Raw genomic sequence first — 14,358 nt, forward strand, 5'->3', positions numbered from 1 at the left:
GGGGCCTGAGTCCCGTGTGCCCTGGACCCGACTGGAGCAAGCAGGGAGCCCATAAGAGGGGCTAGGAGAGGGGGGCCAGGCCTTGGAGAGAGGGGCTCGGGCCAGAGGCTCTCTGGGGCCAGCCTGTGAGGAGAGGGTCAGGGGGCACTCCGGAAGGGGCGCCGGCTCGACCCCGGTCTGGTCAGTGCTCCCGAGGCCAGTGCAGAGGCGCCACAGGTGTGCCCCAACCCGGGACGAAGGAGGCCCAGAATGGCCCAGAGGGGCCAGTGCCCCTGGGCGTGAGCCAGCACTCCCCAAGCGGACAGCAAAGGCCAGTGAGAAGGCGTTGTGGCTGGGCCCTGGGGCCTAAGCTGGCGGCACCAGGTCCGGGTGGAGTGCCCTGGGGGAGAGGGGAGGCCGGGCTGAGGCCATGTCCACTGGCGGAAGGGGGGCGGGGCAGGTGCCAAGCCAAGCCTCCTGGAAGGAGAGGAGCCTGTCCCGGCAGCTGGGGGCGCATCCTCCCGATCCCGGCAGCTGGGGGCGCATCCTCCCGACACAGATGGCTCTTTGTCAGGGCGGAGCCCAGCTCCCCGAGCAGTCTCGGGAACAAAGCCCCCTCTGTCCACAGTGGCCTCCCCCTCCCCCCCGGGGCACCACCCCCAGAAACGGAGCAGAGTCCCCCCACTACCCAAGGTTCCCATCAGGCGTCCCTGCCCAACACAGACACACACACGCACATGCACACCAGGCATAGGCGTGGCCCAGGTGGGGTGTACAAAGGGAGCCCAGGATGAGGGTGCTCCAAGGGTACATCCACGACCCTGCATCCCCGGGGCCCTCACGCCCACCCTGTGCTGCAGGCCATGCCTGTCCGTCCAGCACCTGGGCAGCCCTAGAACAGACCAGCCTCAGCCACCACCGCCCAGGGACCCCTCGCCCTGGACCTGAGGGGAGCATCCCCTCCCCAGACAGAGACCCGGAAGGGTGGCAGAGGGACAGCTGGAGCCTCAGCCCTGCAAGGAGGCCTCCACAATTTATTTCCGGGTCTTCTCCAGATCCTGAATGCCCACGGCCACCACAATGGGCCTGCCCCCAGCACTGCAGGCCGCGGGGCTGGGTACTGCCCAAAGTGGGGACCCGGGGCCCAGGGCCCAGTGTGCCTGCACCACCGGGGCTGTGTCTGTGTCAGCCCTGCAGTTACCTGGCCTGGAATCTGCCCCTCCAAGGCCCAGCCAGGCTGAGGGAGGTGCCCCCGGGAGCAGGGAACGTCAGCGTCCAGGTGGCAGGATCCAGACGGGGCCGGGCGGGGCTCCCACCAGCCTGGCCAGCTCCTGCCGACACTGGCCCTGGAGCTGGCGCAGCACCACCTCCAGGCGGGCCTCCTGGCTCCTCAGCGCCTCAATCACTTCAGGGGCCCGCAGGCCTGGGCCCCCGGGCGCCCCAGCCTCAGTCCTCACCAGCCGGTGGGGCCCGTGGGGCTGGGCCAGGCTGCAGCCGCCGCCTCGCTCGCAGGCCTGCCGCAGAGCGGCCAGGTCCTGTCCCACGGCCTCCCGCAAGGCCGTCCTCGCGGCGCTCCACTGGGGCCCACGGCCTCCGACCTGCACAGGGGACGTGGCAAGTGAGCAGAGGGTGACCAGTCTCACCAGGACCCTGGCTCAGGGCCTCGGCTCTCCCTGAGCCCTGCCCCAGCCGCCAGCAGTCCTGCGGCCCCTCCCAGTGCCCAAAGAGGAGCAGCTCCAGCGCCAGCTCTAAGGCCCGGCTCCTCCAGGCTCTGTCACCCGCACCGAGCATCTGAGCCCTAAGCCAGAGGCGGTGGGGCCCCGGGGAAAGGGCCAGCAGCTCGATCACCCCCGACAGCCCTGCAGGGCCTGAGCCCTCAGGACCACAGAGCTGCAGGCCCAGCTCTTGCACCGCGGTATTGCAGGGGGAGTGGGCCTGGCTGCCCCCAGCAGGCCAAGTCCTGCAGGGTCTGCTCAGAGCCCAGAGTGCAGACCCTGGGGGCACCCACCCCCAACCCCACCCACCACTCCAGGCGGGGTCAGCATGTCCTCTGCTCTATCGGCTTCCCACTTTCCCACCGCCCTCGCAGAGGGGTGGCATGGGGTGGCCCTGACCCAAGGGGACGCCAGGCTAAGGGGACGCCAGGCCGAGGACACGACCTGGTGAGGACACCTCTGGCCCCCAGGGCAGGCCCATCCCAGAGACCCTGCAGGCAGCAGGGAGCGCAGAGAGGCTGTGCCCTCGGTGTCCCCAGGGAACTGCCCTGACCCTGACCCTGACCCCGACCCTCAGTGGGCACTGCTCCGTGGTTCGCAACAAGGAAGCGTGAAGAGCCCTGAGCCCAGACAAGCACCGGCCCCCCTTCTTGTGAGAAACCGCCTGCAAACGCCACCGTTGCTCCAGCTGTCACTGCCCAAGAAGGCAGAGGGCTCCAGCTTGGCCCGGCCGGAGGAGACATGGCCGTGCAGGGCCTGAACGAGCCACGCTGCAGGCCCCCAGGAAACACCCATGCTCCCCAGGGGTATCTGAGGGGCAAACCACGCCTGCAGTTTACTCTAAGATGCTTCAGAAAAAGGAAATCAATGTAGCGCACGTGGCGCACTGCTCACAGCCACAAACCCGGTGCTCGCCCGGTCCAGCTCATGGAGAGAGGAGGGTGGCGCCCAGGTGGGGCTGGGGGACACACATGTCCACCAGCAGGTCCAAAAGGCCACATGGTGTGAGCGGAAGCCAGCAGGGACGACACCAGAACTGCCCTGGGATAACGAACGGACCTCCATCAGGGTGGCCAGGGTGGGGCGGCAGCCGAGTCTGGCAGGTGAGCCCACCCCCCTTGCAAACAGACCAAATGCTGCAAGTCCCACCGTGGGAGCCCCCCACCGAGCACAACCCGGGCCAGGGCCCCAAGTCCTCACCCCGGCCTCCCAGGCCGCCCGCCGGGCCTCCACCGCCTCTCGCAGCTCTCCCTGCAGGGCCTGCAGCTCCCGCACCAGGGGCTCCAACGCTCCAGTCCCTGGTGTGGGGATCCTGGGCAGAAACGTGGGCTGTGAGGCCTCAGGGGGGCAGGCGCCCAGGACCGTGTCCTGCAGAGAGGGACCCCAAGTGAGAGGGTGGGCGGCAGGCCCGGGCCTCACAACCAGAGGCCCAGCTCCCCAGCCGGCAGGGACAGAGGCCCAGGGTCACTTCCCGCCCCCGGGTCGCAGACCAAGCTGGACAGTGACCGTCACCCTGGTGGGCCTGGAGGCCAGGGAGGCACAAAGGCCAGGCTTCCGGAAGGCCAAGACCGCTGAGAAGTCTGGGCCTCCCCAGGAGCTGGGAAGGGTGGTGATGGGACAGACAGACATCTGGAAAGAGCCACACACACAAAACCCACAGGCCTGGGTGTGAAACCAGCTTCAGGGCTGGGTGTGGGGGGCTTCCCTGAGACTTCTCTTCCTGTGTGGAAAATGAGAAGACCCCACCACCACCCCAGGGCCGCTGTGGTCAGACCAGGGGAGGGGAGGGACAGGAGGTGGGTGGAACGGCTTCCTGACCATCCACCGCCAGAAGACCAGCTCCCGGCGCCGCCACTCGAGGGCCGCCTGCAGCCGCGCGTTCTCCCTCTCCAGCCTCCGCAGCAGCTGCAACGCAAACCAGTAAGGCCGCAGAGTCAGAGAACCCAGTGCGCCTGGGACCCTGCCCACCCTGCCCACCGTCTCTGGCTCAGTCGCCTTGGCTCACCCGGCCCACCCGCGGGCTGAGCCACCTCCCTGCAGGGCACGGCACGGCAGGACAGGGCGCGGCACGGCAGGGCAGCCTTGCCTCCAGCACAAGCAGGCCAAGCCTACCAGGCCTCTGACCACGCCAGTGATCCGCCAGCCCCCACAGGCGTGGGTCCCGCAGGGTCGGCGGCTGAGTCCTGGTGCCCCCTCCCTTGCGGCTCCACCCCACATCCCCCGCTGACTGAGGGCTGCACCCCGGAGGCTTCGGGTGTACAGGGAGGCCCCGGATGGGGGAGACTGGCGGGTTCTGGGAATCCCTCCCTGTAGTCCCCTGGAGCCCAAAGGCAGGGCAGAGGCCCAGCTTGGAGGCGACGGAGGACAGACCGGGGACCAGGGTGGAGAACACAGCCGCGCAGACCCCCAGCCCCACCCTGCAGGCGCGGCCCGAACAGCCCCGCACCTGCGGACCCCGCAGTCCAGTGCACGGGCACATGCTCCCGTCCCGCCTGCTGAGGCCACTGCGGCCTCGGGAAGCCGGACAGGGGCAAGGCCAGGCATGGTCCACCCCAAGGGCCCACGGTAAGCTGCGGAGAGACAGATGGGCCCCACTGGGATGGCCCAGGCCAGCACCCGCTGTGCTCCTCTCTGAACACAGCAGCCAGCACAGTGACCCAGCCTCCGGCACCACTCCTTCTAGAAGGGAGCCCAGGAGTGTGCTCTGGGGCCGGGACAAACGGCCAGACAAGAGCCCTGCCAGGCCTCCACTCACAGAGGCTGGTGCCCGAGCCATGCACACCAGCATGCCCGCCAGGCAACCAGGGGATGCACATGGCTGGACAAGGGGCTCCCGGGCCAGGGGGCCGGACAGGGGCAGCCTTGAGCACCAGGCCAAGGGCCCAGCCCATGGCCAGTGGAGCAGGGAAGGCAGGCCTGCGGTGAGAATCGTCCTGTGGTCTGGGGGAGGGCTGCGGACATGGGAGAGCGGAGCCCACATGCCCACACCACACACACACCCCGCTACACACACGTGCTGGCCCGTAAGAAGAGCAGCTTACTCAGCAACCAAGAACAGTCCCAGAGAGTGTCCACACCCCCGCGTCCCAAGCCACAATATAAGAAGACTACAGGCCCAGCCAGTAACCAAGGATGCTGCCCAGCCACTCCACGGCATGCCTGGCCACTGACACGGCAACAAGAGATCATTCCAGAAGCTCATGGGACCCATCCCAAGAGCGCAGCCCCTTCAGGTCGGCTGGTCCAGGCCGCCACCAGCTTCTCATCCAGAATCCTTGGAAGGAAGCCAACTGTCCCCATCCACCTGGCCACACCGTTTTCAGTCCTGGCGCACCAACATGCACCGCCCTCCAGGAGGAGGGGAGTCGTACCCGCCCAGGCCCCCCACAGAGGCTGGGGTCCCAGGCAGCACCAGGCTGGAGCTGGCACAGCCTCTGCTCTACTCAGACCAGGGAGGGGACCAGGGGCAGGAGGCCTGCGCCTCGCTGAGTCACCCCTGAAAGGGAACAGAGCCAAGGGCATCTCAGGACGCCCAGATGCGGCCTCAGCACCTTCAAGGCCAAGCACGGCCTCGCCCAGGTAAAGCCAGGAGCGCAGGCCGGGCAGGCACCCCCAGGTGGCCGCCCTGACCCCACGGTGGGGATGCAGACCCCCGAGGAGCACGCGGCTCTACAGGCGGGATCTGCTGGGCCTGCCCTGAGCCTCAGCCCTCCTACCCAGCCAAGTGTCCCAGGACAAGGCACTGCCAGCCTCACACTCTGGACAAGCCAGGGCCCAGCACAAGTAATGGCCAGCCTTGGGCCTGTCCCAGGACCCCCTGGCCAGGCGAGCCCAAGGGAAGGAAACAGTGATGATGGACGGGGGCTCCTGAAAAGAAGGTCAGTAGAGTGTGGGGCAGCGCCAACCCCCACCTCCTCATCAACAGGTGACACATGCCCAAGCTCAAGGTACCCACACCGTCAGCTCGGACCCTTGAACAGTCTTCCTTAATTCCAGTGGCCCCCCTTGCTGGCTGCCAGCCCGGCCCAGACACCTGTGTTCTTCCCACTGCCCAAAGTGTACCCAGCCACGTGCACACACACAGCAGCACTGGCTGCTCTGGGGGCAAGAGAGGCCCTGAGGTTGCACGTGTCTCCTACATAGGCAAGGGGGTGAGCTTGGGGACTTCCCTGGTGGTCCAGTGGGTAAGACTCCGTGCTCCCAAAGCAGGGGTCCCAGGCTCAATCCCTCGTCGGGGAACTAGATCCCGCATGCTGCAACTAAAGAGTCCACATGCCACAACTAAGGGTCCGCATGCCGCAATGAAGATCCTGCACGCCACAACAAAGATCTCACGTGCCGCAACTAAGACCCAGCACAGCCAAATGAATAAAATAAATATTTTTTTTAAAAAAAAAGGAACTTCCTGCTGGTGCAGTGGTTAAGAATCCACCTGTCAATGCAGGGGATATGGGTTCAAGCCCTGGTCCGGGAAGACCCCACATGCCGCGCAGCAACTAAGCCCGTGAGCCACAACTACTGAGCCCGTGTGCCACAACTACTGAAGCCCACGCACCTAGAGCTCCGCAGCAAGAGAAGCCACTGAAATGAGAAGCCCGCGCACCACAATAAAGAGTAGCCAGCCCCCGCTCGCCACAAGTAGAGAAAGCCTGCACGCAGCAACAGAGACCCAACGCAGCCATAAATAAACAGATAGATAGATAGATAGATAGATAGATAGATAGATAGATAGATAGATACTGTTTAAAAAGATGGTGAGCTTGGCTAACACCCACAGCTCAAAGCTGGTCTGCTGTCTGGGTCCCCCACCCTCCCAGGCTCCTTCTCACCTTGGACCACAGCCACCTTGGTCCCACCAGCCCTCACCTGACGGCCACCCTCCGGGTCTCTGAGCAGCTCCGTTTCGGTGACAGACAGGTGTCCAAGGCTGCGGTCGCTGTGGCAGCCACGGGTATATGAGTGGATCTGAAACAGGCAGTGCAGACCCCAGGCTGAGAAGGTGGGCGCCTCCCCACAGCCAGCGCTAGGCAAGGACCTTACAGATAAGGAAACGGTTCAGAGAGGGTCGGGCCCAGGAGAGTAGTCAGCACTGCTGGGAGGCTGGCCCAGGGCCCAGTACCCACCAGGAGGCCCATGCAGAGGGAGGGGCACCCCACCCAGCTCCCAGGGTGCAGTATAGGTAGAGTGGGGCGCCCCTGCTTCCCCCTCAGCTCATCAAGTGCGAGGCCCATGTGTGGCAGAAACAGTGAGGCCAGTGGCAGGGACACAGACACAGGGAGGGCACTCCAGCACGGTGAGGCCTGAAGGCAGCAGGGACGCTAACTGGTGGGCATGTCTCACACAGAGAAGCAGCTGGAGCCCAGACAAGAGGCAGTGAGGGGTCCCAGGAAACGCTAGCTGAACAAAAGACCCTCTCCCAGGGCAGAGCACCAGGCGGGGTGTTCCAGCACCAGAGAGCCCTGCGCTGGTGCGAGCCCTGGGCTACCTGCCCAGCCACCGCTCAGCCCAGACCATGCACTGGACCTGTGGGGACCCCTGTGCCCCAACAGCTGAGCCCTACCAGCCTTTCGGAAGCCCACGGGAGCTGCCCACCGCCCGTGAGCCCACACCCAGCATGCGGTGGGAGGGGGTGCCTTCCTCGCCATCTCATGTTCAGGCAGCAGTGGCTCCCCAGGGCCCACTTCGGTGCTCAGTGACATAGATTCTGAAGCTTCTAGGGAGTTCTGGGGACAGGAAGGTCGACCCTGCAGGCTCCCTGCCCCCCTGATTCCCTGCCCCATAGATGTCCAGCAACACCTGCTCTAGGCCCCCTCCTGGACAACATGGAGCCCTAGGGTCAGGCTCTGGGCCACCCCAGGCTGTGCCCAACAGGTCAGCTCCCAGCCAGGCCTGGGAAGGCCCACATTCAGCCAAAGGCTGGGCGCCAGCCTGAGATGGGAATGCTGGACAGGCCTCTACAGCACAGAGGACAGCTGCCCCTGGGTGGACAACGCATGCGTGGCACTACCTTGCCCAGGAGGGCGCACTGCTCCTGCTGACTGGCCATCAGGTTTCGCCACCGGAACCGCAGCTTTCCCATCAGCCACTGCAGGTGGCGGATGTCCACACAGCCGTCTGCTTCCACGCTGGGGGCAGGAGGGCCAGGGCTGGCCAGGGCCTCGCACTGGGGAGGGGGCAAGGGTCACGCACTGCTCTCACACACCAGGCAGAGACCACGAAGGGGAAAGAGAAAGGAAGCCCCTGGGAGTGAGAGCCAAGAGATCCCGGGGGCGCCAGGAAGAGCTGGGTCAGGAGCCTGTGGGCACGTCCCCGGCCCTCACCTGCCTCCGTGTGCTCACCCGGGCATTCGGGGCAGCAACACTGACCCCCACAGGGCTGACCCCGCCGGTCCGGTGCCCACACCCAGGATTCCCGCCCGGGCTGGGCGCGGCTCACACTCATCCCTCACCCACCTCGCACACGGGCATCTCGTCTCCCAGCTGCACGCGGTTCTGGGTCAGCAGCCGCTCGGGCAGGGGCCCGCGGGCCAGGAGCCAGGCCAGGGCCAGCAGCAGCTCGCGGCTGCCCTGGGAGCCGTCGTCCGGGAGCTGTGCCAGGGCCCGCCTAGGGTAGCCCTGGGTGCGCAGCGCCAACTTCACAGAGCGAACCTGGGCCTCTGCGGTAGGAGACACCAGCTCAGGAGGGACACCCACTGGAGGTGACGCTACCCAGACTCCTAAGGGACCCCCGCGGGACGCAGAGCAGAGACCATGCTTGGAAGGGACTAGCAGGGGCATTGGGACCTAACCTGGAGGCGGGAAGGGGAGAGGCTCACGCGGGGGGACGGGGTGTCTCATCGGGGAGGCGGGGCAGTGGGCGGGGCCTTACGGAGGGCTGTCCCGTGGTCGTGCAGTGGGCGGGGCTCTCTGGGTGGGCGGGGCCAGAGCCTTACCAGGCGGGCCTTACAGGAAGGCGGGCCTTACCCGGGGAGAATGAGGCCGAGGCGCCGTCGGCCAGCTGCGGCGAGAGTACGCGGAAGAGCAGCCGCCAGAGCGCGGGGGCCTGCGAGGATCAAAGAGCGACGGTCAGCGGGGCTGACGGCGTCCCTGCGTCCTCCCGGAGCCCTACTGGCCCCAGCCGCCTGCCGTGCTGGCCTCACCGCCTCCGGACGGTCGAACTTGGCGCGGCGGAAGGTCTCGGGGCTGGGTCCGGCGGGCAGAGTCTGACTCAATGCGGCGATGGCCTCGGGCAGGGCCCGGGCCGCGTCCGCCGGGTCCACCCGGCGACGCCGCCGCCGCCGCCCCATGCAGCCTCCGCCCGCCTGTCTCAGATTGCGCGCCGCCGCCGCCGCGTCCCCGCGACCAATCCCCGCGAGAGCTGCGTCCCCGCGCCCAGTCACCGTTCAGGTGCCGCCTCTGCTGGGCCCGCGCCCAACCACCGAGTAGGCTGAGACGCGCCTCTAGCTCCTGCCCAATGAGCGGTGCCCCCGGCGTTTGAGTGCTGTCTGTTCTGTCCGGTGCGGAAGCATTTCCGGTGCGTCGGGGACCCATCGGCGTTGAGAGCCTCGCGGGGTCCGCCCTCCGCGACTCAATCGCGGCGACACCTGACTCTCCTCGTCCGGACCCCACCAATCAGCCCCTTGCACCAAATGGCAGCCTAGCAACCGCCGGAGGGTCAGCAGCGGCGCTCAGGGTGCCCCCTGCGGCCGAGAGGCGCCACCGACACGCGGGAGCGACCCTCCGCCTCCGGAAGCCCTCTCTGGCCTCCGGAAGCCCTGGGACCCCGCAGCGCGTACCAGGCCGGAGACGCAGGGGCCAGCGCCCGGGTACCGGGGGACGTACCCCGACGGCTCAACCCCGCAGCGCGCGGGCGGGTGCTCCTCCCGGACGGCCGGCGACTCTCTCCCCCTTCAAACCTACGCCTGCATACCCCGCCTGGCCCCTCCCCGTCCAGTCCATCGTCTGTCCGGCTAGCCCCCTACCCCCTACCCCCTACCCCCATCCCCACCCCACCCCGGCCTCCCTCTGCCCTGCACCTTCAGCCTCTCCTTCCTGCCCTTGAAGAGACAGTCTTCAAAGGACTGTCCGCACAGCCACTTTGGAAAGCAGTTTGGCGGTTCTTTCAGAGCTAGACTTGTCTACCAGACGACCCCACAGTTCCAGTGCCCGGAACCTGTGAGGACTCGTGTTCCCACGCACGGACGTTCAAGGCAGCTCTGTTCATAACAGCCAAACCGAAACAACCCAAAAGGCCGCCAGCTGGGCAGTCAGCCCTAGGATGGAACCCTCTCGGCACCACTGATGGCGGGTCAAAGTGCCAGGAAGCGCAGACACAGAGGAGGGCAGATGCAAAACACTATGTTGTACGTGCCTTTCATCTATAGGAAGTGTCCAGAAAAGCAAGTGTACAGAGACAGGAGGCAGGTCAGTGGTGGCCTGGAAAGAGACCAGGACTGGGGAGTGGCAGCAGATGGGCACGAGGGAATTTTTGTGGTTAAGGAGAATGGTTTAGAACTGGATTGTGGTGACGGTTGCAGAACTCTGAACTGGTTAAAAAGCATCGAATGTGCATAGGTGAGTTTTACGGTAGGAAATTATACCCCAATAAAGCTGTAAAGAGGACAGAGTGAAGGAAGGAGAGAAGAAGGGAAAGAGAAGTGATGAAGAGAAAGGAAGCAGGCCTCCCTGGATCCCAAGTGCTCCCCAGACAAGCCCCCCCCCCAGCCCTCACCAAGCCCACAGGAAGTGCGGTCACGCCTGACGCCCCACCTTCCGCCTGGTGTTCTCCTTTGCCCGCCCCCACCCCCCCACCCCACCAGCTCCCCCTGCCGTCTCAGGCACAGCAGCTGCTCACTCCCTGTGTCCCCCCAGAACTAACCCATTCTCCAGAACTTGGCCTCTGACCCGGGCACCCCCACCCCAGGAGGCTGTCTCAGTGGCCACCTGACAAGTGCCAGGGCAGCTTACCTCCCGAGAGCCCTCCTCCCCCACAGGCAAGGGGGTATTGCTGTCTGCCCCTCACCTCACCTTCAGTCCCCTCCAATCCCCTTCTGAGCTGGGGCTGGGACCAGCACAGGCCTCCAGGCTGGCCCTGCCTTCTGTCTCCACAGCGCAGAGGCCATGCTGCTAAGGCCTACCGTAGCACCCTGCAGCCTTCGCCCAATACGGTTCCTGACGCATTGGGTCTGGAAGCCGATGAGCCCTTTCCCGCTCCGGCCTTTGCACCTGCTGGGCCTTCTGCTCCGAGTGCCTTCCTCCCCAGCCTGAGGCCTGGCTGACCCACTCTCCCTGTGGGCCTCAGCGCTCTGAGCGCTCACTCCAAGTCTGCCCCCCACACCCAGACTGAGCCACGCGGTGGCGGAGGGGCCAGGAGTTTCTGCTGCCTTTTCAGGGCCACCTCCCAGCAGCTCGGCGCGAACCTTCCGGTGCACCCACTCCCCGCTCTGTGCCTGCTCTGGCCACAAGCCCTTAGCTGCTGGGCCCCCAGATGACACCTCCACCCCCCACACCCCACCACTGAGAAACCGGGCCTCACTTAGTATCCTCTGCTCCCGCCTCCGCCGCTGAATTGCATCGGTGCCCAGAAGCACTCCAGCTCCCACCCCTTGGAATTCTATGAATCACAAATCTCACACACGCACGCACGCGCGCACGTGACCCCACACACCACCCTGGGCCCCCCACACCTGTCCAGCTCAGGCCTGCCGGACCCCCGGCCAAGCCATGGGGCAGGGCTGAGGCCATTTGCAAGGCTGAGATGACCGCTCTGGGCTCCTTAGATCAGCCGAGCCCTGGGACAGTGGCCGTCTGCCAGGGCCGGAGTGTGAGTGGCCAGTGGGGGGAACGGCGAGGGCTCTGAGGGTGACCCAGTCTGCAGCTGCTCCCTGAACGGAAACAGGAGTTTTCAGAAAGCCCCTAGCCGTTGCCGCCCAGCCAGTCCTCGCCTCAAAGTCCGCATCGGGCAGCCAGCCACTTGCTAGTCCCTACTGGGCAGCTGGCCACCTGCTAGTCCCTGGGCATGGCACGGGGGCAGATGAGGTGTCTGGGTGGATGCACGGCTGCCCAGTCCGGCAGGGTGGGGATGGGGGATGGGGACAAGGGAGGAGCAGCAGGAAGTGGGGAGGGCAGGAGAGGGCTCCCCACCACACTCCCCAAAGCTTCTCAAAAACGGAACCAGCTCAGCGGATTCACCCTGCAGCCTCATGTTCCCGCTGACCAATCCCAGAGCTGCAGAGGAGGGCTGGGGCATCTGCAGGGCTGAACGCGGGGCTGTCCAGGGTGGCTCCCTGGCAGAGTACCCCGCCCCCACCAGGGCAGTGGGCAGCAAGGCTGGCTGCAGCAGGAAGAGCAAGTGCCCGGCAGGGTGCAGCCCCCTGCACTGTTCCCCCAGTGAAGTGCACACACAAGTAGGTCTTCCAAGTGTCCGGGTTTATTGAGGGCTTGAGGGTCTACAGGGGAGCCCCAGGTGCCTGTGGGGAGGACCTGCCATCGGCCTAGAGGGGCAGCGGCCCGGCGGGCAGCCAGGGATGGGGTCTCCAAAACCTGTGCAGAGAGACAGGGACAGAGGTGAGTGCAGGCCCCAGGAGTGGTCGGTCCTCACTCAGGGTGGGGGACCCCACTCTCAGGGCTGGCTGGGCTGGGCAGGGCAAGGGGGATGGGGGTGTACCTGGGTTTACTTGAAAGTGTGGCTCTCTGCCCCACCGCGCCCGAAGCCTGCGGAGAAGCAGTGGGCGGGTTAGGGGTGGCCAGGGGCTGTGGAGGTCAGGGTCAGGTGGGGGCTGCGGGGAGCATACCTTTGGGGCCGAACATGGCCGCGTAGCAGGGATGGTTGCAATAGGGCTTGCCTTCATGCTGCAGAGAGAGGCGCATGAGGGCCTGTCACCCCTCCCCCATGCCCCGGCCTCCCTCCAGGCCCCACCTACCTCGGCGTGAGACCCCGAGGTCAGCGTCTTTCCACATTTTTCACACTTCAGGCAAGGGCGATGCCAGTCCTTCCCCAGGGAGGTCACCCGCTCAGCTGCAGAGGGACAGACATGCCCCCCGCCCCGTGAGGTGAGACACTGCTCCTGGGACACGGGGCACACCCACCTGCTCGCACAGCGCCTTCTCCAGCCACCTCTGCTCAAGGCCTCGCCCACGCATGCCCGGTGGCCCACCCAAGGTCTCAGCGGCACCTGTGCCCCACGGGGGGAGAGGGGCACCTCCAGTCCCCAACCAGTCCCGCCCAACTAGCGGGGGTGGGCGCCGGCCCTGAGCGCGCCCCTGAGGGCTTGGGTGGGGCTGCAGGAGGAGGCGAGGGGGCCTTGGGTCGGGACCCGGGCCGGCTACCGGGTTGAGCCCTCCGCCTCTGCACCGGTGACGGCGGTGGGGCCTAAGGGGCGCCCTTCCCCGTGGCGAGGCGGGGGGACTTCCCACCTCCTCCTGCCCTTCCCCTGGGTGGGCCCCGGGGCGCGGGACAGGAAGGCCGCGCCCGGGATCTGAGCGCGCCTGGTCTCGCGCCCGGGACGCCGGTTTCCGCGTCTGTTTCTACTTAGCGCTGGGAGGGGCGGCCAGAGCCCCGCGTTCCTTCCTACCCCTCGGGGTCCCCGCCCAGGGCGCGCGCGAGAGGAGGCTAGAGAGCGGAACCCGGAGACGGGAGACCCAGAGACGGGCAGACTCAGAGACGGGAGGCCCAGAGGCACCCGGAGAGACAGCGGGGCACAGAGATGGAGGGCCGTCCGACGCAGGGGTCCCGACCCGCACATCCAGGCGGCCGCGGGCAAGGCTGAGGCGTCGCCCCGAGGCGGTGCCCCAAGTCCCCCTGCGCCCCCGGCCCACCTGAGCGGCCCCGCGGCGGGGACCCTGGGCCGCGCTTCCGCGTGGGGCGGCTCAGGGACCCACAGTTCGAGCCGGGGAGGGTGGGGGTGGAGTGCGCTCACCAAAGTACACCTCTTTGTTGCACTTGGGGCACTTGGGCATGGTGGCGCCGGGTCCGGGTCGGGTGGCTGGGCGGGAGCAGAGCGGAGCGCGGGACTGGGTGGGTCGCGCCAGGTCCTCGCCTTTCAAGCACCCCGGGACCCCGCCCCTTTGGGACCCGCCCCTAGCGCCCCGCCCCCTGAGCCCTGGACTTGGGCCCGGAGGCCTCGGACCCAAGCCAGCAGACCGAGAAAGGTCATCTGGTCCACGCCCGCTTTGGGGTACGACCCGGGCCTAGCCGACGACAGAGCGTGATCCGAGCAGTGCAGGAGATCCGTGGGGACTCACTGAAGGGGCGGGGCTGGCGCACCCGGAGGAGCCCCGCCCCTCGCCCTGGACTCTGGACTCGCCGGGTCCAGGATCTGGGGCAGTGGGGCTCCCCAAGAGCAGGAGGGAGCACCCCACCCCCAGCCCCAGATATGCCGGAGCCAGGGAGGGAACCGGTCACCTCTAAAATGCAAAGAGATGCAAACCAGCGTGTCCCCTTCCCCCGATGGAGGTTTGGGGACACCTGCCAGGGGAGTCTCAGCCTGGTAGCCCTCCCCCAGGAACTCCCCGCGGCCTCCATCACGCGCGGGGCCGCCCCGCCCCAGTTCCCCACCCCCGAGGGACATACCGGTCTCTCTCACGCGCCCCACCTCAGACCCGCCCCTGGAAGTCCATCGGACCGCAGCGGGAACGTCCCCAGGGAATTCAGAAGAGGGGACTCCGCGACGGGGCATCCATTTTCT

The 14,358-nt window shown here is 66.7% G+C and overlaps 2 protein-coding genes across 2 annotated transcripts; both read right to left on the minus strand.

Moving 5' to 3' along the window:
* Positions 1–1,128: 1,128 nt before the first annotated feature.
* Positions 1,129–8,979, minus strand: TEDC1 (tubulin epsilon and delta complex 1; the record flags this gene model as incomplete). The annotated part of the gene is made up of 8 exons (XM_082834237.1): positions 1,129–1,577; positions 2,895–3,062; positions 3,513–3,599; positions 6,561–6,659; positions 7,702–7,857; positions 8,147–8,349; positions 8,657–8,735; positions 8,833–8,979. The coding sequence occupies 8 exons, from the start codon at positions 8,977–8,979 to the stop codon at positions 1,248–1,250; spliced, it is 1,269 nt and encodes a 422-aa protein (XP_082690363.1). The 3' UTR covers positions 1,129–1,247.
* Positions 8,980–12,083: 3,104 nt separating this feature from the next.
* On the minus strand, positions 12,084–13,700 carry LOC309970245 (cysteine-rich protein 1). The gene is made up of 5 exons (XM_082852522.1): positions 13,591–13,700; positions 12,595–12,689; positions 12,466–12,523; positions 12,339–12,385; positions 12,084–12,214 (listed from the first exon to the last, which is right to left on the minus strand). Exons 1-4 carry the CDS (start codon positions 13,628–13,630, stop codon positions 12,345–12,347), a joined length of 234 nt encoding a protein of 77 aa, XP_082708648.1. The 5' UTR covers positions 13,631–13,700; the 3' UTR covers positions 12,084–12,214; positions 12,339–12,344.
* Positions 13,701–14,358: the final 658 nt, after the last annotated feature.

This window comes from Leucopleurus acutus (assembly GCF_964270905.1).
Source record: "Leucopleurus acutus genome assembly, chromosome: 1".
Lineage (NCBI taxonomy): Eukaryota > Metazoa > Chordata > Mammalia > Artiodactyla > Delphinidae > Leucopleurus > Leucopleurus acutus.